The sequence below is a fragment of the Manacus vitellinus genome, unplaced genomic scaffold (assembly GCF_001715985.3).
Source record: "Manacus vitellinus isolate BGI_N305 unplaced genomic scaffold, ASM171598v3 scaffold_1_pilon, whole genome shotgun sequence".
NCBI classification, from domain to species: domain Eukaryota; kingdom Metazoa; phylum Chordata; class Aves; order Passeriformes; family Pipridae; genus Manacus; species Manacus vitellinus.
This window is the reverse complement of record NW_021939396.1, coordinates 16783813-16809815: the sequence shown is the minus strand read 5'-3', so window position 1 is coordinate 16809815 and position 26003 is coordinate 16783813. Positions and strand designations below refer to the sequence as shown.

Sequence of the window (26003 nt, the reverse complement as noted above, 5' to 3'; positions counted from 1 at the left end):
TGAGTAAGAGCACCAAAATCTGCAGACACATGGGATGGGTTCACACAGTGAAACATTGTGCTAACTAGCCCACAGCTCCCCCTTTGGGTATCTGAGACCTTCCAGTATGTTGAATCACACGGACTTCAGAGACTGCAGCCATGCAGATACAGTGGACCCGGTAAAAATAAGCTGACCTCACTTTTCCCCCACTTCCCAATGGAACAGCTGGCAGTTTAAGCAACTTGCACACTAATTTTTCTCTGAAACACAACTGAGTCAGTCACAGGTACACTGCTGTGCCCATGGCATTAAGACACACCAGGATCAAACTTTGAGGATTATTGCATCTTTTTTATAGCACAGGACAAAGATTTCTAAAAACAGAAAGAAAAAGGTATTTGTGTACTTCCCAGAAAAAACAGTGAAACAACAATAAAGCAACCTGAGTTTTAGGTGTTTTGGGGTGGTTTTAATATGGCTTTTGTTTCTTTGCTTGTTCAAGGTTTTTTTTTTTGTTCATTTGTTTTATGAGAAAACTGTGAAAAGGCAGATTTTATCAGATGTCACGTTGGATTCAAAGAGGTTCAGAACTGTGCTGCTAACAGTAGCAAATACTTTTTGCTTAAATATCTTGTTAACTACTATCCTTGTGAATTTTTGAGACAGCAGCAACCATCTGGAGCTGCATCAGGCAAGAAACAGCACAAAAGGAGTGACTCCAATCATGCCAGCATCCTGGCAGTTTTGCTGATGACTTATCCTTGCCAAATGCATAAAAATGGCAACAGAGGAAGACTTGATCACAAACGTTCTCTTTCTGATTGATCCAACTGCTTTGAATGCAGTGTAAGATTTTAAAAGGGAGCCTGTGTATACCATATCTTGCCTAAGCAGGCTTATTCTCCTGTGAAGACAGGCAGAGAATGTTGGGGTTGTACAGCCTGGAGAAGAGATGGCTCCTAGGAAACTTTACAGCATCTTCCAGTACCTAAAAGGGGCCTAAAAGAAAGTTGGAGAGGGACTTTTACAAGGGCATGTACCTATAGGACAAGGGCTTTAAACTGAGTGTTGGTTTAGATTAGATAATAAGAAATTCTTTACTGTGAGGGTAATGAAGTGCTAGGATAAGTTGCCCAGAGAATTTGTGGATGTTGGTCCAGTGAAAGGTGTCCCTGCCCGTGGCAGGAGTGTTGTAACTGCATGATTCTTAAGGTCCTTTCCAACCCAAACCATTCCATGATTCTATGATGATTCTGGACAGATTCCCATATTTTTACTCTTTTTAGAATCTGACATTGCAAATCACAAAAATGTCTTCAAAGCATCAGTTTTTATTTTTGTTTAGATGGTCACCAGCCCTTGATCAAATCAAGAGCTTGAGTTCCTAGTCTCTTTTTGACTAGATGTATCCATCTTGTACCTCATGCCTGCATGTTAGATAGTCCATATGCAAGTCTAATTCAGTTACTCAGAACATTCTCATAAATTGTTAAAACTAAAATTACCATAAGGTACTCTATATTTATTAGAGGGGAATACATGAAACAGGGAGAACTAATAGCTTCAAAGAGAAAAATCATTAAAGGCCAATCAGCTCCAATTTTCGTGCCTGAAGTGACTGAATTAGTATTCAGTGGATCTTATTTCTTTTCCCGCTAAACATCACTTGTTTTGATAAAAATAAATGCTTATTATTCCTGCATCATTTCTGCCAACTTGAGTCTTCTACTCAATACTTGGCCTCTGAGCTGTTTAAGTTTGGGTATAATGAAATATTGAGATATATCATATTTAACCCTCAGCAGAAAGAAAACACCACAAGATTGATGTTTTCACATAAAGCAGTTACTATGACATTGCAATATATTTATGTCAGACTTACAGGTGTTTGCATTTTGATGTGGGGCAACATGCACAGGATAACTTAAACAGTAAAAAAGATAAACCAAAACCATTGCAATGCAGATTCCAAGGGCCTTTGAACTAATAATCAGCATTTATTCACATTCAAGAACTTATTCCCAAGTGTAAATCCATGTTTTAGAATACAGCAAAGTATTTATACTTAAGCTTCACAACAGAGTCATGAACAGGTTAATAAAGAATCTGTGCTTTGTTGTCAGTAATGTTAAAAGATTCTCCTCTCTGGAAGTGTGTGCATATATAGATGTAGATGAAAATACCAATGTACATACACACACAACTCTAGCACAATCAGAATGTAATTAATAGATTAAGAAATGTATTAGTGGAACACACTAGTAGTTAGGGTCTATTCATCATAGCATAATGATGAATTATGTGACAGTCTAAAATGATTAATTTTTAAAAAATTTACGTTCCCCTGTTGTTCTTGACAATTCTTTGCAACTGCCAATTGAATTGCCAAATCATACTGAAATATAAAGGATATTTTGCCTAGAGTATTAGATTAGTAAAGATTACAAAAAGTATTTTCCAGGTCTGCTTCTGAAATTGTTAATTATATCTATCATCATATTTTGATACTCAGCTACCACTTCATGATAAATATCTCTATGTAAAAAAAAGTAATTTTTTCAGGAGTAGCTTAAACCTTTTATAAAGCAAAAAAAAATATTACTCCAGCAAATATTTCTCCAAGCAAAAGGGACTAAGCTTTGAGTTTGAAATGCTTGCAATAGTCTTTGAGGTAGAAGAGCCAAGCATCAGCTAAGCCTTTTGGTCAAGACCAGTTATCTTTTGACCTTGCTGATCTTTATCCATAGCACAGATAAAAATGGGGAGGAGAAACAAATCCCACCAGATTTCCTGAAATGTGTTACAAATGGTACATAGGACTGGCAGCACAAATTTTTAAACCAAAATTAATGTGTGATTGACTGCAGGCTTCAAGTTCATCTGGGCTGCATAATGAGAAGTGAAAACATAAATCGACAGAAGGCAAGGAAATTACAGAGTTCTAGTGGTGCATTATTGAAACAAAGTACAGAAAACTGAAATAAAATATAAGCTTCAACCTTATTTCTACTCTCACAGGGTCTACTGCTTCATTAATGAAGAGCCACTTTCTGACACAGGACATACACAAAGATCAAATCCTTCTTCTTTACTTTCCTGCAAAAAAGGAAGTGCTGAGGTGGGGGAGAAGAAGGAAGGGCAGATCTCCCTCTTGCACCTAGAAGGGTTTGCCCAGATCATTTGGGTCTTGCACACAAAAAAAGGCACAGGATAAGAGGTGCAATGTGCACTTTAAAACAAGAATATACCTGAATACTTATCAACCCCCTCCAGTAACTACCTCTGTAAATTTGTATGTTGGCAGAAATTAAACATTAACAAGATTTCACAGAGATAAGTGAGGAGTGCAATAGTGCCACAGTCCTGCAGCAGACACCCTTTAGAACTTTGCCCTAACAGAAAGCTCCTTAACGTAAGTCTTACTTTAAGGATTTATTTCTATTTTTCTATTTTATTTCAGTAGCATAGGAAGGATACAGATTTGAAATTAACATAAATCCTTTAAAATAATTAAAAACTCCTTTATTAATAAATTTTACATTTTTTCCATTTATTTAAAGTTGTAGAAGAATACATGATACATTTCAAACATGCAGCCAAGGAAAGCACTGAAAAAGAATACTAAAAGCAAATAATGCAAATCTGTAATAGCCAAATAATTTCTCAGAAATTCTGTAAACAGATTGTGACTGAGACCTCTCTGGAAGAACTGTCTCTTAAAATGTAAGATTTCAAGAAATAAAATCCTAGAAAAATTGAAGCATGATTCTCAGTTCTCAGACCATTTATTTTAAAAATCCACATTCTATACTTTGTATAAGCCTGCTCAGGATATGCTGAATAAATGAGCCTTAAATGTTAATGAACGCAGAAATGGAAATACTGATAGTGAGTGCATCCCAGTGGCTTGCAGCCATTTAGTTATTACTGAATGGTTTGGGTTGGAAGGGACCTTAAAGACCATCTAGTTCCAACCCCCCTGCCATGGGCAGGGATACCTTCCACTAGACCAGGTTGCTCAAAGCCCCACCAGCCTGGCCTTGAACAATTCAAGGGAGAAGGTAGCCACAGTTGCACTGGGCAACCTGTTCCAGTGTCTCATCATTCTCAAGGTAAAGCATTTCTTCCAATCCTAATCTAAACCTACCCTCTTTCAGTTTAAAGCCATTCTTCCTTGTCCTATTACTACATGTCCCTGTCCAAAGTCCCTCCCCAACTCTCTTGCAGGCCCCCTTTAGGTACTATAAGTTCTCCCCAGAGCTTTCTCTTCTCCAGGCTGAATAACCCCAAGTCCCACAGGCTGTCTTCATAGCAGAGGTGCTCCGGCTTTCTGATCATCTTCATGTCCCTCCTCTGGACTCGTTCTGACAGGTCCACGTCTTCCTTATGTTGAGGACCCAGAGCTGAACACAGCACTCCAGGTGGGGTTTCACCAGGGCAGCTGGTTTCACATTTTCACCTGGTTTCACCAGGGCAGAATCACCTCCCTCGACCTGCTGGTCATGGTTCCTGTGATGCAGCCCAGGACGTTTGGCTCTCTGGTCTGTAAGCGCACACTGCCAGCTCATGTCCAGCCTCACCCACCAACACCCCCAAGTCCTTCTCTCCAGGGCTGCTCTCAATCCATTTCCTGCCCACCCTGCTTTTGTGCTTGGGATTGCCCTGTAACAGCATGCCAGGTTCCTCAAGATAACAAATCTTTTAAATAATAAAATATCCTTAACTCTCATAGAAAGCAAAATAAGAGAGAGAGTATTTAATATATCCCTTTTGAGAACACCATGATTGCAAATAGATGAGTAACATGGAAAAAGGGATGTTCAGTTATTTCCAGAGTAAACAAGAACTCCCTTGAAATGGACACATATTTGGGCAGAATGTGAGTTTTAGTCATAACATATTGTAATATAGCCTCTGAAGAGGTAACCATTTTATTTGTTTCCACTGTTGCCTGAGACAGCAGAGCATGTTTCCAGATATCTACCTCACAGCAAGATGAATTTGACAAAGCTAAAATTCTCATCTATATTGAAGCTTCCTGCAGTAGACCCAAGGTGACAAAATCATGTTGCCTATGAATCCTTCACTCCTGCATTTCCCAAATATCATGTTCTTAACTCTGTGTTCACAATGATTAAATCTCAGGTTACTAAGTAATATTCATATACATGTAAAAGCACTTACTTTATGCTGCAAAGTAATAAGCTATATCAAATCTTTTCTACAGGACCTCTGCAGGAATTCTACCACCTTGTTTGACATTATTGCCCAACAATTAAAATTTAGATGCAAACCAGTCATGAAATGGTAATACATTCACCGAGCCTTTTGAAAAAGCATTTCCAAGATAGTTTTAAAAGAGCAAGGAAAAACTTTTCAATATTAGATATACGACATAACCCTGCTGTAAGGAGAAGGAAAATCAGGTTCCTTGGAAAGTTTCTGCAAGGGTTTTTGCAAGGTACAACTGCTTGCCTCCCTCTTAAATTCTCACTCATTATTTAATCAGTTCACCAATACAAGTCTGGAGAATTTACAGGAGAGTAAAAACAATCACAACTAAAGCAACACTTATTTTTCTCTCAATACTCTTAACAGAGTTCTGAAATGATATCAGAAGAGAGATGCAAACTAGAAGGCCACTTGTATTTGTGACTCTCTCAGTACTTTGGTACCACAGATAACAGCAGCTTTTCTGCCAGTACACAATATATTAGGTATTCTTCGTTATGGAGTTTTAAGCAAACTATGAAAAAACCCCCAATCCAGGGTGAAGCTGTCACAACTGACCCTTTGGTTTAAATGTATTGACAATGTCAATTTAAAGAAAAAAGAAAATAAAACCAAAAATCTTCAGACACAACTATTCAACTCAACCACAGCCCTTTGTTAAACCAAAGCATCCTCACTGGCCTGAGTACTCTTACGTTGCAAATATACCACACCTGGACTTGAGCATCACAGACAGAATGGTTGAGTAATAACACAGCATTTACAGTGGGATCAGAGGCAGAAGTAGCACTTCTGAGTTTCCCATCCCAGGTTACAATACCAGTGCTTTTTACAATATTGGTGCTTTTTCTGTCAGCCATTTTCTCATTGTAAATGAGTCACTTGAGATGAAGTACAAAGTCAAATGAAAATGGCACAACTGAGAGTATAACCAGACCTTAACTAATAGCATTCAATGTGTATCTGCCAGCTATACATTGACCCTTACTTTGCTTCTGGAAAAAGCTACTAGAAGGTATTCTAGTGTCTCTTAAAATATGAACAGATTGCACTGCAAGCATAAGTAAGTCCCAAATCAAAAATCTAAAATGTGCATATGCCATGAAATTGCTCCACTTAAGTACCTGTATAAGACACGTAACACTCCATTAATTTCATTCACATTTTACTCAATACTGCTGAATGTCAAGATATCAAAAGTTTTTGGTCAAGAGTATTTGGATTGGGGATTTTTTTTTTAATGATACATTCTACTTTGCACATCATACGCTTGTAACTCTTTATCTGACTACTTTTGTCTTAGGTAAACAGTGGCATTTAAAAACAGAAGTGAATTCTCAAAATTCAGAATTATGGCAAACAAAGTCATTTGGAACAAACAATGCATAAATCTATTCACATGTGCAGTAGCAGCCTCTGACAACTGCTTTGACAAAGCTGTTGATGCAGAAGACACTTTCCCATAGCTCTGAAAAAGCTTATTTCAGTGGCAGCAAAGTCGAAAAACTTTGTCGCTATCTTACAGACATATTCTAATGAAAAAGTTTGATTCCCCTGTAAAACATCCCCTTTTTGAATTTCAGCAAATTGCATTGAACTTGTGAGATCATCTACCTATCCAGTTCTACAACAAATTGTTAACACAAACTACAGCAGAGCACACTGAATAATTAATTTCCAGAGTTCACCTTTATTAAAAACAAGGTTTTTGTTGTGAGAACAAATAATCTCTCATTTGTAGCTTGAAAGCCTAAGATAGGATCATTTGATTCCAGGGTTGCTACTAGCTGCTTAGCAACCTGTCCTACTTGTCTTCCCTCCTTCCTGTTGTAGAGAACTGTGGCCAGAGGAGTCGGCTGACGATAGATGAAAACTCGTCGCAAGCACTCGCAAAGAGCAGCGTAGGAGTAATCTGGAGCACAAGCCATGAACTTCTTGTCTTGCTTTGATGCTTGGACATAACCTGTGTAGCCCAAAACCAAGCAGAAGGGATAAGTAATATATGGGTTTTGAGAGTGCTTTAACTGGCCGATACAAAACCAAGCTTAACTTAAAAAATAATATGCAATTAGTAACAAAAAAAAGAAGATATATGTTCTTATTACATAAGGTAACAGTTTCTGGAGGGATGCATTAAACAGTTTAATGCCAATATAAAATTCTTCTGTACACCATCTTAACTGGTGTTTTTTATATATATGTATGAACAGCTAGATAAAAGCCCCACAAGGTCTTTCATTTTCTCAGCAGGATCATAAGGCACAGATATGGCCCATAAGGGCAATCTTCACCCAATATTAGCAGAATAATTCTTTTCTCTCCCTTTATCTCCCAGTGTGTAATTACATCTAAAAATTAAGATTTCTGAGCCTCTCTAATCTCGAAATTAACCTGTTTTCTATTTAGAACTGACTGAAAAAAATGAGTTACTTTTCAACACACTGTAATTTCCATTAATATTCACTCAGAAGGAGAAAAATCTTCCTTTTTCTCTTTCATTACAGGACTCTATTAGCAATCAGACTTATTTCAGACTGATTTCTTTTCACACTTTTGTAAAGAGTCTTGAGACACAATCTTTGCCAAATGATCTACCATCTTTCTGAAAGGTTATTTGCTTCACTCCCATTGAACAATGCATGGCAATGGTTATGACATGGGACAATGAGACAGTAAAAATCTAGAGGTCCCTTATTAAAACATCTTACCTTAAGTTTACATATACCTAGACACACAATCAATTAACTGCAGCTATTTCCTGGATGCTTTCTGTGTGGGTGTTAATGTGGTGATTGTGCTTTTCAAGTCTCTAATTCAAGTTCACTTATCCAAGGAACTCCCCTTTTAACTGTGCAGTACTGTGCTTGCATCCTGTACATGGTCTGAAAAGGTTTATTTTCCTTCTAGAGAATAAACATTTTATTTCTATGCTCTCTTATGTCTAAAACTAAGCTACCACGCTGCTATCAACAAAATTATAGTAACTTCCAATTCAGATTTAGGTAAGAGAAATATCAACAGAAGCCATACTAAAAGCATTCAGATAGAAAAGTTTCAGGTGTGTGACACGGAACTTAATTTCCTACCTAAAGCATTAAAAGTTGCAATGTGTTCCCACATGTTCTCTGGTTGGTCAGAGTGAGGTTGCCAGAGAAGAGCATCAACATCGTGTCTCAGGCAGAAGCATGGCATTTCTCTGGGATTCACAACAACTGAGAAAAGATACTGGTTGCTTCCAAGATTAATCTGAAAACAAAACAAATATTGATTCAAAGCATAAAAAGCAGATTCTGTTACACATCTGCTAAAGTTAGATGATCAACGTTTTCATGTCTGTTAGCTGACAAAACGTTTGAATACATTATGCTGCATCCCCACTGGTCAATAGCTCAATACATCACAGATACCTAACACATTTCAAACAGATGCAATTAAGTTCCTTGGGATAATATTTAGAGAAACATTACGTCTAGTATACAAGCAAATGGGAATGTGTTTTGTGCAGAAATGGTTTTCTAGGATAGAGGATCCTAACCTGCAACTTCTAATGTTAGGAAAGATTCTCTCTAAGTAATCATGTCTGGTTTTCTGCAATGCCAACAGGGAAGGAAATACTGTCCATCTGAGGTAAAAGCTGGTAAGCACTGAAACAAGGATTAGTCAGAATACAAAACTAGAAAATGTCAACATTTTTAATTTAGTTACAATCAAATAATTACTAAATATCAGATTGGCACACTTGTCAATAAATATGTTTGTAGAAGTTGTGGGTGAAAAGCTGTACCAGCCACATTTGTGAAGGAACAGGCCCCTGAAATGCTTACAAAAAAACCCCCAAACAACTTGAAAGAAGAACTAAATAAAAATGAAAATACATTTCTGTAAGCTGAAAAATATACTGAAATACTCATATTCCTACACACTCCAACAAGGACCAAAACCACAAGTTCACATAGATGAAGTTGAAACAAAAATTTCCTATCCACAGTAACTGTCCTTTGTCCATAATGCTTGACACACATTAACCTTTGAATTACTTTTATGCCACCTATTTTAGGAACTCTTTACAAACATTTTGTGGAGTTCAAACTTGCACCATAATCTCTTGCTGCCCACTAGAAAGCAACCTTTCTTGATGCCATGATCTCATGTTCCTCCTGATCTGGGAAATGTCTCTTGGACACAATCTTACCCTTCAGAGTGAGAAGCAGTAGTTTAGGCTCAGTTATTCAGGACTGTATCCAGTTTGGGCTTGAAAACCTCAGGGATAGAAGCTGCACAACTTACTAGGCAACCCAAACCATGCTACAACAATAGTTGTTTTTCCTTTTATTCAGTTTGAACCTCTTATTTCTACTTATGCCTGATGTGTTTGGTGTATCACTGAATAGCTGAAATCCCTTTGAAATGAGTTTCTGTAAAATATCCTCCTACCAGTAACAGATTTTATCTACCGACAAATGTCTGTCTATCACACTGTATCCACAAAACAGACTATTTTTTTGGTGGAGCCATGTATCTGTACTGCCAGAGAAAAAAAGACAAGAGATTAAAAAAAAAAAATCAAGGAAGAAAAAAAAGAACCAAACAAAACACCAAGCTCTCTAAGATACAGACTTCAGACTTCTTCTCTAGCTTTTTCAGAGGAAACAGAAAATTATGAACTGAATCAAATCTTATCCTGTAACTATGATATGTTTGTACAAAACAGGTTATCCTACATGTACTTTGCGTGACACAGGGTAGTGATGGGGTGCAAAACCAATGTTTATTACAAGCTTAATAGAAACATCTTGAAAAAAAACCCCAAACAACCACGAGACAATGAGTTGATCTGTAATGTTTTTGTAAGATTTTGCTGTTTCCCACTCTAGCCGGATGACCAGATCAGGTTCTCATTTTACTGTTAGTCAAGGTTGCTTACAGCCCAGATCAAGCCTATTATTAAAGCATTTTGACTACAATCTGTTATTTTCACTGTGATTGACAAAGAAGTATCATAAAGTGATCTATGTTCCACCTTCTTAGTAAAAAGGGTCCACTTTCTACCAGGCTATCTGAAAAATTACTAAGAAAATTGCAAACTAAGCCATCTAGAGAATATTATGCCACTGAAAAAGACCCTTTTCTTATAATTATTTTGACATAACTTTGCTTTTTCAAATGGCTGACTTGTGAAAGTATATATATTTTTAAATCAGAACAAAAGGAGCCTTGTTTTTATATTAAAATGACACTGAAAGACACATCTGGGTGGACAATTTCTGTTGCTACTGTGATATGATGTTATGGAAGAAATGTATGTGTTTTCAAGAGTTTGCAATTTTTGTACCGATAATAGAATTCAACTTGCATATAAAAATGTTTTAAAGTATTTCTGTAGTAACTTGCAGTACTTACTATATGAGTAACTTTCAAGGTATCACCATCAAATCTGCACAAGCTTGCGCCATCTTCAAGAAAAGCATCACATTCTTCTAATTCCTGAGCATTACAAGGTGGTTTTTCCTTTTCAGGGTTTGGATTCTGAAATAAAGACAATGGACTACACTGAAAATCCAAACTATAGAAAAAAAAATATAAATCTCTTTACATAACAACAACAACAAAAAAATCAATAGAACTGGAAGAATCATTTGCCTATCCATACATACTGAAAGATTAAGCTATTATGAAATTATTCAAAATTAATAGAACCGTTTCTGATGTGGAGGACAGCATGAGTGGTAGGTATAATAAAATCCATTTCAGTTTGAGGAAAGGCACATAAGCAACTAAAACATGGTCAATAAATTCCCTTCTCTAAGTAGCAAAAGTATACAACCCTGAAAAGCTATGTACATTTAGTAAATGTACACCAGTGTAAGCTTGTTTCAGCCTGTTATTGAAAATGCTATTAAAAAATGGATTAATTAATTTTGTGAGGAGCTCTCAATACATGCTTCCTTTTAGCTTTGCTAATAAAAAATTTAATTTATTTAAATATGTTTAATGTTTTTTAAATTAATGAAAACTACAATAAAAAAATTCAATTTAACCTCAGTATGGGGTATAAAAGAAAAGATATTTGAAGTTCCCAAAGAATCTATAGTCAAAAGATATACTACAATATTTTACTCACAAATAGTGAGGGAGAGAGGAGAGGAATCAATTTGAAGTACTAAACAGAATTTAGTAACACTTTTCAGCCTTATTTAAAAAAAGTAATAATCCAAAACTGATACATCAAGAACCACAAGGAATCACACTTCAAAAATTTTAGATGAGTTGCCATTTTCTAATTAAACCAAAGGGGAAGTATCAAGCAAACAGCACTTAAAAATTACATTTTATTTTGTTTTAAGTAGACTTCCTGCATAACAATAATGCCAGAAAGTTCATGAGTCATGTTTTTAAACATGTCATTTACGCTCACAGTATGTAGGTCAAATACAGTATCCCTAAAGTATTGCTAACCTATTGATAAACAAGAAACAGACAGCCTCCAAAATCAAATTAACTGCTTTAAAACAAATGGCCACATCCTAAATGGTGGGAACAAAGTTTATTTTCAATGTTAAATCAGGCTTCTGTTTGGTGCACAGACACTATCATGGAAGCTAAATTGAGTCTCATATGAAGATGATATTACTGTTGAAAATACATTCACAACTCTAGTCCCATTTGTTTGTTAAGAGTTTCAATTAAAAATGAAGGTAGTTAGGAGTCTGAATAGTAAACGAACTAATGAACCAGGTCAATGAACTGCAAATTAGGATATCAAGAAAAGACAACATGCAAATGTACAAGAATTTTGAATGCTTTATTTTCAACTCTTTACCATTACTTCAGAAGTCAGATGCATCAGGCTTTCAGCTATTTCGGAGCATTGGGAAGGGTCCATAATGAATTCCCCTCTTGTGTCACCAACTATTAACTCTGGCCACCGGGATCCCTCATTTTTCTTAATTAAAGAAATTTCCAAACTAAAATGCAAAGAGAATACAAAGAGTAGTACATGAAAACACTATATCCATTTGTCAGATTAGTAAAAAATCCTCTAGATTAGAGCACTTCTCTTCAAGCTGAATTAATAATGAAAATCACAGAAACCATTAGCATTCAAATTATAAAACAAACCATTCTAAGAAAAAATATTCTAAAGAAAAACAGACCAAGGATTGATTTCTAAAAGCCTAAGCACAAACCTCAGGGTTTTCAATGTAAATGCAGTTTCCCCTGAAGCAGACTCATTAAAATATTTCATATACAGCAGGAGATCACTTGTAAAGCAATTTTTTCAAATACTGCCAGACTTTTACTACAGCAGTTTATTTGAAACATAAGTAGTGGTTCCTAGGGCTACTTAAGTGTGGACATCTAGGACAAAAATATTTGTTTTAATAGACTTCAGAAATACTACAACAGTTAATTATATATACTATCTAAAATAATATCTCAGAAGAAGTAAGATTTCTGTAACATAAAAAACCCCAACAGAATAATCATTTCTCAACAGAGAATAATCATTAAATTATTAGGAATAACTAATTAACTAAATGCAAAATTAGACACTTAGCCCGATGCACCAACACAGCAATTCCATTTAAATACTCTCTTAGACAAACACATAGATATAACCATAAAATTAAAGTTAGTTCTATTACACTCAATTTTTAGATACACTTACAGGGTCTCCAGCAAAAACAGCTATAGTGTTTCTGACAGAAAACCTTTTAAGTTACTAACTACTGTATCATAGCAACAACTATTTGGTGAACTCTGAATCAGCTTCTGAAGCAATTTCATTGGTATTAGAAATAGCACACTTTTACAGAAGACATTTGGAGCAAGTTTTAGACTTTTAATCAACAGATTTATAGTGGCACTTCAGTATAAACATTAAGAACCGAGTGCAACTAATTACACTGAAATATGGAATTACTATTTCTCATTAAAGTAAGCCTGAGATTCATGCAATATCACTCACTCAACTGAATAAAAAAATTGAGTTACTCAGTTATTTTTCAGCATGATACCTAATAACCAACAAACATGAAGTCATGAAGTTTAATATACAGTATTAGTATAATCTATATACAAATATATAATTCTTCTGGAGAATTACTGTTTTTTACATTTAACCTTTTGGGGACCTGATCTTGACACAAATGGTGGCCTTTGCTGTAGATAAACTGGTGATGTACATGTTTCTCCTTGAGTTCATTATAAGAGTGTGAATATCTCCCTGAGTTAGCCTGACCAGCGTGGTGAGTGAACATATGGCTCAGTCCAGGCAGAGTGTGAAAACTAGACAACTCACAAAACAAAAATCTGACTGTTTTAGGGAGATCTGAATTTTTCTCCCCCATTATTTCATATTTTTATTTCAGAAAGAAAACTAAAATTTACTTCTCAAATAAAAGTATGAATATTTCAATTTGCGGTCTACAGCATATTAGGTTCACACAGATTCATTTTCTATAATGTACATAATGTATAATTGATTAGGAAAGTATAATAAGGAAATTATAAGTCAAACCTAAAGAATTTCTGTTACATTATTACTAAAAAAGCTTGTTTGTGGAAAGTTGAAGTAAAAAGAGAAATTATTAACACAAACAATGAGATACATTCAAGTTGACTCTGCTTACAAATCTATGTTTAACATTTTGGTGTTTGAGTGTTTTGGTTGGCTTTTTTTTTCCTGGCAAGTTAACTGTAAAAGGAGGGTGTGGTGGGGGATTACTTTACAATTAGATAAAAAAACAGTATTGTGAGACAGCATTGCAAAAGACAGTGAACTGTTTTCAGCAGAGGAAACAGATTCTTGCAAGAAGGGACATTGGGTGTAGCATTAAAAGAGCCCATTCCCAGAGAATACGGTATAAACTCTGAAATCAGTTCCTACCAACAGGAAAACTAAAATCATATACAATACCTTTTGCTCTCTCTAATTATCCAGGTGCAGCTTTCATGGTCCACAGATGAATAGAGTTTTCCTTCCATTAAAGGAGGCTGGTCTCTCAGTGTAACACATATGTTATCAGGAGAAAAATGTACTTTTATGTCATCTTTAGTGATGTCTTGAGGCAGATGAACTGTTATGGTCACATCATCTTCGGTCTGCTGCCAGTAATAAAGAGGGTCTACAATTGGAAACATGCAGGAAAATACAAACTAGATTATAAGGATACAAGGATTACTGGACCCCACAGCATACAATGCTGGGACATATGAAATTTTGTGAAAGAGTGGAAATTAACTTTTACTCTGAACAATTTACACAAAATATATTCTGATCATAAAATGAAGAAACACTTTTTTAGCAATCAAGTTTGTCTGTGTCCTTCATTTGGAAAGTAATTTATATTCATGTCTATACTCAAATATGCTGGTAGAGTTATACAATGGACACTAACTATTACTCTTAAGTTTACTGTAGCATGACAAAATTGATAGCCAAAATGTACTTAAATACACTGAAACATTAATGATTAATAATCTGGTTGAAGAGACATCAGGTACAGTGGTACTTCTAAGCTACTGAATGTTCAGAAGTATATGCCATTCAGAGATGTGAACATGTTTTCTTACATATTTTGCCAGAGGTTATGCTGACTATTTAACAGAAATGATTTTGAAAGACCAAGTAGTCTTAATCTGCCTCAGCTAATGGAGATGAAATAAAACTACCTGTCCAGAAGTAGTGATTGACTTTTTCTACTTGGTCTAAAATCTGTCTGATATCTTTCTTTACTATTAAACTACTAGAAGAAGTGGCCTTTTAAGGGAAATGTTTATACAAAAGGAAGGCTATGGCAACATGACTGGTTGGTCACAGTTGGTCACAGAAAATACAAATACAGATGAATACATTTTCTAAAGAGTAATCTTCTATGAATGACCTTTCTATTTGGAGAAAAAGTACAGTACTGGCTCCCTTTGGAAGCTCTCAAGTTGTCACAACACGACATGAGGTTTTATTGATTTAAGCTTCATATCAGTAACTGTGACACTGGAAGGACTCTTGCTCTGTTGCTCACTGCCACGAGTTTCCTGTTTGCAATGGATCAGTCACAGGTGCTACAATTATACTTCCCAGAAGCTATTAGTATCTGAGACATGACAGCCTTCAGAATTCTGAACATTGACACAGATTGTATCTATATTAAAAGTCTTTTATGCCTGCAATTTTATATAACCATGCAACTAAAATTAGAGTCTACCTTAGGTCTAGCAAAAGACAAATTCTCTCTTAGAGAGGTATTAGACTTTTCTCTAAACTAGGAGTTCAGGTTGCAGTACTTTCTTTACCATTAGATTTTGTGCCACGGGAAGTTTTCTAAAGGTATTGATGCAAAGAGTATTTCACACATTACAGATTTCTGGGTAACACTCTATGTGCACAAACATGCATAAAATGAGCTATGTTAAGAGCCATATAATACTCTTTACTGTGTTTTTTTATTCATATTTAGCCCACAACTCAAGCCCTTAAAATCCTTAAAGCACTGAACTAGCTAATGCAGGTGACACCTGCATAGATATTGCATTATGGTGCTCAATCCACTGAAGAACTCCTTTGCCTCAAATTTATATGTACAGACTATTCCTAATACAATTATGTGTACAACGTTATGGTTATCTCAGTTTGCAATGTCAACACATTCCAGAAATTTGATCTTTTTGTACTGTGTTCCAAAGGACTTGTTCATTAACAAATGCTTCATATTCAAAAGCAAAAATAAAACCTGAAATAATACTATGTAACTACATACAACATAAGTCATACTTAAGAATAAACAACTTTATTAATAAGTTTTTAGATATTTAGTTTTATTTTGATTGCAAAGAAAATAAAGTATGAATGCCTTTTGTTGAAATTATTTTTTTCTGAACTGCTTTCCCACTGAAGGAAATCTTTTACAGGATTCTCATTCTTTGAAAAGGAAAAGGTTTTTTAAAATTATTACTTAAATTTTAGGCAGGAGTAAATTACATATCAAAAAGCTTTCTTAGGAACAACAATTTGAGGGGGTCAATGCCCTCCTCCCATCCAGGAAGACTGGCTTCCTAATTTGAGTACTTCAGCCAGATGCATAAATTTAGGTGTTACCAATCCAACTACTATCAAATACTTAGTATAGTTCTGTTTCCAAAATAGCCTCTTTCTTAAGACAGAAAAATTGTGTCTCCTATCCAAAAAAGCACCTCATATAGGTTTAAGCAAAAAACAAACAAACAGAAGAAGTAGCCAATCTGTCTAGAAGACAGATACTAAAACAAACATTTATAGCTAGAGTTTCCAAACAAATGCTAAACTGACAAGATATTTTCTAAGCCAAAGAAGAGAGCAGCCTACATAACTTGCCAGATAAGTCTTACCTTTCTTTTCATTTAATATTTTTGGATCATCATTTTCTTCTAATTTGTCACTTTCACTTTCCATAAATTTGAATGGTTTGTGGGAAACAATCATTAGACCATCTCCACTTTGCTCTATTGCTGCATAATGGGGGACTGATTTTCCTTGTAAAACTCTCCTTTTAATGATTTCATATTTATGAACACCTATTAAAAAAAAAAAAGTGGTAATATTTTTCTGGAAGACAAATATCACATCACACTCAAAAACACTGTGCAAATCTACTGCTTAAATCACAGGATCGTATTTTAAAAGAAAATTTCTATTTCCCAATAAGTTTGTTAAATATTGGATTATTCTAAGATTGCCTTTTTTATTTATGATGTCTTTGTCGATCACAGCTAGCCCAGCACAGTCTCTGTACAAACAAGTTTTCCAAATAATTTTCAAGCTGCTGTAAAAACCTAAGAAACAATGAAATAGCTAGTGGTAATATTTTACTCATAATAGAAAATGCCCATACTCCTCAACTCTTTTAAGGCACTGGTCCCTAAAAGGGAGGTCCCAGATGTCAGCTACTGGCATCAGGGACCACATCACTCCCTACTGTGCTCTAAAACACATGGGTACTCCTGACTCCAAACACCAGTAAAGTCACAGGTTCTAGCACGTTTGTTCTTTTTCCATCAGAATCTTACTGCCCACAGTCTTCACGAACAACTTGATAAAATTGTCACAGGTGATAAAATCATCCCCAGGAATTGTTTAGTTTTTCACATTTCTGCTTCATCTCTTCATTAAAAGAAATCATTGCACTTGTAGTTACGACTTTACTTGCAAGAAATTGGGAAATCATTAGATTTCCCAATCAGCAGATACATTAGACAAGACCAGAGATTATGATGGTAAAAATCCTCTATGTCCCCCTAGCTCTCCAAAATGGGTTCCTGTTTGACCTCAGTGTTAAACTTAGAGAAACATCAAAGTCATAGGAGAACATAGATAATAATCACAGAATTACAGAATTGGCTGAGTTGGAGGGGACCCACAAGGATAATCAAATCCAACTCTTAGCCCTACACAGGACCATCAATCCCCAAGAATCACACCATATGCCTGAGAGTATCATCCAGATGCTTCTTGCACTCTGTCAGGCTTGGTGCTGTGACCACTTCCCTGAGGAGCCTGTTTCAGCTCCCAGCCACCCTGTGGGTGAAGAACCTTTTTCTAATACTGAACCTTAACCTCCTCTGACACGACTTCAGGCCATTCCCTCAGGTACTGTCAATGGTCACCACAGAAAAGTGATCAGTGTCTGCCCCTCTTCCTCACAAAGAAGTTGTAGACTGAGGTCTCCTCTCAGTCTCCTCCAGGCTGAACAGACCAAGTGACCTCAGCCCTTCCTCAGCCTGCTTCCCGTCAAGGCCTTTCACCATCTTCGTTGCTCTCCTTTGGATGCTGATGAATAACCCAGGTATAATTTAAATCCTCTCAATTGGTTACCTTCTTTGCTAAGCAAGAAGTGGATTAAAGGTTAGTAACTGGACTATAATGTAACTCCAGTACTTAATGGCGTTAATTAAAGCACCACTCTTTTTCTTAGAAGCTTTGGTTGGACTGGAGGCAGGGCAGCATTAATTGAAGAGATTCAACCATTCTAATTAGAGACAGAGTAAGACATTCATATAATTAGAAGACTCCAAGCAAGAGGGTAACATGCTTTATAACATTAAAAAAATTACTTTGGCTTAGATATATAACCAAAAGGAGCATGTTTTTGTTGCAGTGGGTGGTTAGCCACTCTGTGAATAAGCTGTTTTAACTGACAGAATCTAATCATGCACTGAAACATAACAAATTAGTTTGTACGTCTCTCCTACAGCATTTGCTCACTGGTTAAAAGGCATTAAAATATCACAACTTACCGTTGTGTGACAAAACCTTTGTAGAGTATTTTTAATCAAACATCAGAACTTCAAAAAGTTTTAAGTAAGTCTTTATGATCTTTCTGGTAAGTTTATACTGAATGATTTTTCTTGTAGAGAAGGTCAGAAGAAAGCTAATGCCATATTTTCTTAGCCTGATAAAGCAGCAAGGTGGCTCTTCATTTCAAGCTTTTACAGTGAGGATTCCTAAAACATTGGTTAGCTGAAGAAAATAACAAAGTTTGAAAGGGTATACCTTTGTTACAGTCCTCTGAGGTACTACACAAGATGTGAACAGACCTAACCACTCCCTCCATTCTGATTTATTTTCATACTTCAATTTTTTATGTTCTTAGGTAATACAATAGTGGTGGGGGTGATTACTTTGTCTGGCCAAGCAGACATGGCAGAGACTCTCACAGTTTTTAGTGCCAAGAGACATAACTATGTTTTAAGGCTTTGCTTTGATGAATCACAGATTTTGGCAATTTGAGAAATGGCTTGTTGATTAACTACTTACTCTTACTACAATATGATTTGATGAACTGCACCCACAGGCAAAGTTTCAAGAAAAGTTAAGCATAGCAATTGACTACGGATGAAAGAGGATGAAAAGAATTTTAATTCCTCAAAACAGTTTTGTCTTTGAGACTGGTTCATACATCAGTCTGATTTTTGAGTTGTTTATTTAAATTAACTCAAAACTTACTTTTCTCTTCAGTTTGCTTTGAATCTTGTTATTTACATCTCTACTGACAATAATCTCAAAAATTTTATCTGTTTCTTGGAAATGCTGGAAAACTGGTAAAACTTTTTGAAAGATTTAAGTCCATGTCTATGGATTCCATGACTATTTGTCAGAAGTTATAAAACCCACATTGTTAAAAAGAATTTGTTCATGAAAATGTACAGTATTAGACAACATAATAAAAATTTGTGTTACTGCTTTCACTAAGCAACAGTCTTAGTTTAGACTGACCATGTTACTGATTTAGTTTGCCTTCTAAGTTATAACCAGTAATGTTCAGAGGTTTCTTTTTCTTGTTGAGCTGGTCACAAAAGCATAAGGCAGTCAGTCCCATGTGGTTTTCTGTCTCTCTGAGATATATTGGCATCATCCAAGATTTCAATAGCAGAAAACATATATAAAGTCACTGAGGGCAACACAGCTGATGAAAGGGCTGGAAGGAATATCCTATGAAGAGTGGGTGAGGACTTCAGGCTTGTCTAGTTCACAGAAAATGAGGCTGACGGGCCACCTCATTGCTCTCTACAGCCTTCCTAAGGAGGAGAGCTCTTCCTTCCTCCTTCCTAAGTGGAGAGCTCTTCTTCCTGGTATCCAGTGACAGGACGTGTGGGAATGGTTCAAAGCTGCACCAGATGAAGTTCAGACTGGGCATTAGGAAGCACTTCTTTAATGAGAGGGTGTTTAAACACTGCAATAGGCTCCCTAGAGAGGTAGTTGAAGTCCCAAGTCTGTCTGTTGATGCCCCAAGAGGCATTTGAACAATGCCCTTGACAACATGCTTTTGATCATCTGTGAATTGGTCAGGCAGTTGGACTAGATGATTGTTGTAGGTCACTTCCAACTGAAATATTCTATTCTATTCTATTCTATTCTATTCTATTCCTACAATATATGTAGGAGATTGAGTAACATTTGACTATTAAGACCACAGGATGCAATCAACTGCTTTAGTTCAAGTATTTAAGGATCTTGTTTCTATCGGTATCAAAATTATACTTCTTGGAAGATAATGAGCAAGACCATATCACAGTCTTGCCAAGAAGGTATATTAATTTAATCCATGCATCTTTCAATCAGACAGTGAAGCATGGGGTCTTGCATCCCTTATGTAAATCATGATATTAATGTATGTATATAAGGTCATATTGAACATGAAAAGTACCATTTGCCAAACTTTATTAGGATAATATATTAATAGGTATTAATACACTAACTAATATGTTTTTAATGTGTAGCTCTAAAATTAACGTAATAACTTCATACATTTATTGCAGGAAAACTTAGAATATGCAGCATTTATTTTTTTATGTTACAGCTGTTATATTTATCTCATACTAATTCCAATCCCACTATGTCGTTAATTGGAAGCTACAAGAACACCAAGAAAATCCATAACCAAAGACACATATCCAGCTGTACAACATTTTGAAAAGTAAAACAGAGATTAGTTAGGAATAGTTTTGTATAACCTCAATTTTACAAGACCAAGCTAAAACAAAATTTCATTTCATAACATCAAAGTAAAGTTCTATCTTGTTTTTTAATTATCTTCACCACACATACATAAAACTTTACTTCTTCCTGCTTTCCAAATGTCTATCAGAATTTAGGCCTACAACCAATAGCTTGATCCCAAAACGTAAGAAAAAATTACCTATGTAAAATCTAAATTGAACTTTTGGGGAAAAGAAATATCAGCAGTTGTGGAAAAGCAACTTCTAAGACAAAAAATAAAAGCACAATTTTAATTTTTTTTAAACATTAATCACCAGTAATATAAACATAAAACACTTACCCTCTTTGCTTATCTCTGCAATCGTAACCCATTCCAAGGTAACATGAAATCCACTTCCTTTTGTGTCCAATTCATCTTTTTCTACCCTAAGCAGCAGCACAGCTAGTGAATTTGTATCAGATTTTACAAATGAAACACTGTGTGCTATAATAAATGGACTCCCTAGTTCTTCATTAAACATAATCTAGAAGACAAAAATGTAGAAAAAAGTCAGACAGTTAAACCTGGAAGCCCTGATCTTTCACAGGAAGCAGTGAAACGTTTCAGTGAATATCAAATTAGTAGCATTTTGCCTCCCACAAACCTCTCTGCCAATACGAATCCATGAATGTCACATATTTCTGGCTCCTCCTTCTGTGACTGTCAAAATACTATTTTCAAATTTTTTTAGTTATTATTGTTTATATTATACAATCATTATAAGGGTATATTAAGCAAAGCACAAAGATCCCCAAACCCATCTGCATTTTGGCTGTTTACTACCACATATGTGGAGGTACAACTATCCATATGGATCCTGAGCACAACGGGATCCATAAACACTGTCTATCAACTGGGGAAACAGTCTCACACTCAAAATGAAAATGGAGGCATTTCCCCAAGGCCCTCACTGCTTCTCTAGACACCCCAACATTCTGAAAATCTTTGTAGACCTTGACATGTGCAAACATGAAGATAAAAAGGTCCAGTGCATCACTGCCAGTGTTTAATTATCAAAAATAAGGGGAGGAGGAGTCTCTTTATTTGGCTACTATCTTTTGCAAAGAGATTCCATTTTCCTTATTTATGAAGTACTATGAAGGAGAGTAAAAAAGAAAAACCTACAATGAAATTAAGAAGCTGGGGTTAGAATTCTTTTAATTTTTATTTATATATACAGATAGGAAAAGTCCATCCAATATCTGATAGGCCAAGTAGATAAGTATTACTGCCATATTGAAAGGCTAATAAGCACCACTGTGAACATGAAATAATTAAACACAGGACTCCACATTTTGTAGCACAAGATATTTAGCATTTGGTACATATAACAGGAAGTTTTAATTCTAGAAACTATGTATTTCAGCTTTTCTCAAAAAAGTATGCATTCAGAAAAACCACTGGGTGCTCTACATACTCAGGAAATCAATTTAAACAATGACAGAACCTCAACATATAGAGCTCATGTTTTTGTTACACTGACAACTCCAGTGTAACTTGTAACTCCAAAGTATCAGCATTCTCATACAGAACAAAATAAAAACCAGTTGGTATTTATTACCAAGCATCCAAAGAACAGGATGACCAATTTCCTTTACTGAACTCTCAAAAAGTGTAGGGAAAGGAGCTAATCCATCATCCTGAACTCTTCCACTTCACTATACACACCTATATTTCTGCCAATAGTAGAACATCCTTGATTACTTAGGAAACTTCCCCCCAATTAAGAAAATAGATGCAAAGTGCAGGCACTTCATAACAGATTCGTCTTTCATGAACAAAGAGGAGTGCACCACTGAACAGGAGATTCACAGTTTCAGGTAGGAATGTAACTTACATTTATTGTGTCCAAGGAGGATAACTAATACCATTATTAAGTAGAGATTACTTTGATATGGATACAAAAAAAAATGCTACTTATCAAGACTCCTTAAAAGAATTAATTATGTAAATAATTTAATCATAAGAAACATAAAAGAAAAATAAGAAACATACAATCAACAATTTTAAATAAAAATTTTAAGCACCAATTATTTCCAGAGCTAAGTACACATTACGAAGAACGAGCCCTACAAGAGAGGTGGAAATAATATGGCTTAAACACTATACCTACTTTTAAAGTAACCCTCAGGATTACTTATCAAAGCTTCTAATTGGCACTTTTGTTCAAGTTTTATTCTAGTCTTTGTGGCTGTATTTTTAAAATGGGGCAAATTAAATGGTGAGTATTTCAATCACAATTTCATCCACTGAGAAAAACATCATGCAGACCAGAAACCTCGTAACTTAAAAATGAATGTAGTTTTTAGCTTGGTTGATAATAATTTCAAACTTAAAAAAAAAATATTATTCCACAGGCCAATGGAAAGACTAAAAAATAAGAGGTGAAAAGTGAGGGGAGAATCCCAGACAGACACATACGAATGGAGAAAGGAAAGGAGAAATGTTTTTCAGAAAAAGTTTAGCTAGATAAGCACCTAACCACCTTTTAGAAACACTCACTTTTACTTAGATTCCTCTTTAGTCAAAAGGCTGTTCCCTTTCAAAAACTTGAATTTCAGGTATTTTTTTATAAAGAAATCATTTAGTAATTTAGAACACATTTCTGTATCAGTGATACAGAGTTATGATTTAAAACTTAATTCTTCAGACATTACATACATGCAATTCTCATAAGAAATGTGACAATAAGAATTACTTGGTAGACATACAGCTCCTAAATATGTTATTGCAGGACTCACCTCCCACTTTTCAGATGCACTGTTTCCACGTTTGCCTGATTTAATTAGATACAGTCTTCCTGTACCATCAGAAAGGGTCACCTGTGTGGGGGATGAGAAGTGCATCGAGGCACAAAGGCGATTATCACACGCAGTCAAGTCTGAAGGCAGCCTGAAAACTTCTCTTGGTTTTTGTAGAGCTGTGTCCTATAAACAAACAGTCATGAACTAAGAGTCGGTGAGGTATTTATTAGTTTTCAGTTAATATTACAGAGAAACTAAGAATACCAAAATCTCAGCAGCAACGTACCAGCTTCTTTGTGCCATTAAGCATTTTTAGAAAGAAGTGGCTAGCAAGGGTAATTCCCACACATGTGGAAAAGGTGGTGGAATTTCAATAAATTGGTTTCTGTGAGTGTTCCCTAATTGATATTTCAGCACTCTTTTTTTTCTTTCTATTTTACAGCATTAATTATATTTTGCATTAAATCAAGGCTTTTCATTTCTTCTCCCCTAGCATTCCCATATAATTAATCACTTACCTCATATAATTCTAGTCTCAGTAAAAATGTGGAGACTTAAAAATAAATTAACTTGGGAAAGAGTGGTTGGAAAGCAGCCCAGTGGAAAAAGATATGGAGGTGCTGGTCTACAGCTGCTGAACATAAGCCAGCAGTGTGCTCAGGTGGCCAAGAAGGCCAATGACATCCTGACCTGTATCAGAAATAGTGTGGCCAGTAGGACCAGGGCAGTGATTGTCTCCCTGTACTCAGCACAGGCAAGGCTGCATCTCAAATCCTGTGTTCAGTTTTGGGCCCCTCACTACAAGAAACAAGTCTGAAGTGCTGGACCACATTCAGCAAAGAACAACAGAGCTGGTGAAGGTTCTGGAGCACAAGTCTTACAAGGAGCAGCTGAAGGAGGTGGGGGTGCTTAGTCTGGAGAAAAGGGGGCTTAGGGGAGACCCTATTGGTCTCTACAACTACCTGAAAGGATGCTGCAGCCAGGTGCGGGTCAGTCTTTTCTCCCAAGTAATAAGTGACAGGACAAGAGGAAGTGGCCTCAAGTTGCGCCAGCAGAGGTTTAGATTGAGTATTAGGAAAAACTTCCTCACCAAAAGGGTTGTCAAGCATTGGAACAGGCTGCCCAGGGAAGTTCATGGAGTCATCATCCCTGGAGGTATTTAAAAGACATGTGGATGTGGCACTTAGGGACATGCTTTAGTGGTGGAGTTGGCAGTGCTTGGTGATTCGCTGGACTCTATACTAAAGGTGATTTTCAACCAAAACAATTCTATGATTCTACTACTCATCAGGATAACTTTATTTATCATTCTCTTGCAGTGGCACACTGCAATCTTTCTTAAGCAAAACTACAGATAGTTTTTGAGCATGAATAAACAGACACTATAGTGAACAAATTGCACAGATGATGTGATTCTCCAGTGAACAATAAAGATATGCAGATTTTTAAAAAATTATACATACCACTGTATTTTAAAAAAAACCCCAAAACCCAGTATTTCCTTCTGTATTATCTTTACACAAAACAGTCTGATTCAATAATAGTGCAAAATGAATGCTAGATAACCAATTTCATCTTTATTTCCAGTAATTGTTCTCAGAAGTCCTGCTTTAGTCTTGTGATGTGTTCTTAATTTCCTGCTAATTCTAACAGAAAAAATGGTTTTCCTGCTGAAAATTTGATTTCCAACTATTTTCATTAAGTACAGCAGTATGTCTTCCAGGGTATCTTTTAGGGATTATTCTTTATCTTATGCCTTCACTCTCACATACAGCTCCTTCTCTGCTGAGTAAGGCTGTGTAACTCTGCTCATTATTTGGTTCAAGGAATGCCAGCAATGTCACTGCCTTCTCAGGACTAAGATTTACCTACTTTTTTGTGTTGAAGTAATCTCTGAATACCTAAGAGGCTTGTTGAGGAAAAAAACCTGACAAAGTCTCTATGATTTGAAAAGAACTTGGCATCACAGTTTAAAAAAAACAGTCATGACATCCTTAATCAGCAATACAGCTTGATCTGCTACTCATGACGTTGATCAGGCTGCAGTATTAAGAGCACAAATAAAATATTCTCACAGAAAAATATAAGAAGTAAACTGAAGATTCAGTAACATCACAGTCACATCTCTACAATCTTTCAAATAAATGAAATAGAACTTAATTGCTTGAAGTTTTTCAACTGAACTAATCAGCTGTTAAATAAAATGAGCTGGCAGTCTGTCACAAGTGGGGTCCCTCAAGGATTGATACCAGGCCCCACACTGTTGAACATCTTCATAAATTATCTGGATGATGGGATTGAAAGCATCCTCACCACATCTGCTGATGATGCAAAACCAGGTGGTGACACAGACATGTTATAAGGGAGAGCCATATGGCACAGAGAGCCAGTCAGCCTGGAGGAGTGGGATAGCAAGAACATTGCAAAGATAAGCAAAGACAAGTGCAAGGTCCTGCACCTGGATTGAAGAGCCCAATACAGGCCAGGATCTGTGTGGGCACACCAGGAGAAGTTTCATCTAGACATAAAA

At 35.9% G+C, this 26003-nt stretch overlaps 1 protein-coding gene across 1 annotated transcript in view; it reads right to left on the bottom strand.

Moving 5' to 3' along the window:
• Positions 1 to 3519: 3519 nt before the first annotated feature.
• NUDCD1 (NudC domain containing 1) overlaps positions 3520 to 26003 on the bottom strand; it is a 32412-nt gene continuing 9928 nt past the window's right edge. Inside the window, exons 3-10 of the mRNA XM_018077506.2 lie at positions 23471 to 23656; positions 21030 to 21213; positions 16582 to 16767; positions 14135 to 14342; positions 12035 to 12179; positions 10615 to 10740; positions 8301 to 8460; positions 3520 to 7177 (exon numbers count right to left, since the gene is read on the bottom strand). Coding sequence (XP_017932995.1) covers positions 6885 to 7177; positions 8301 to 8460; positions 10615 to 10740; positions 12035 to 12179; positions 14135 to 14342; positions 16582 to 16767; positions 21030 to 21213; positions 23471 to 23656 — 1488 coding nt within the window. The 3' untranslated portion in view covers positions 3520 to 6884. The remainder of the gene's footprint in view (positions 7178 to 8300; positions 8461 to 10614; positions 10741 to 12034; positions 12180 to 14134; positions 14343 to 16581; positions 16768 to 21029; positions 21214 to 23470; positions 23657 to 26003) is intronic.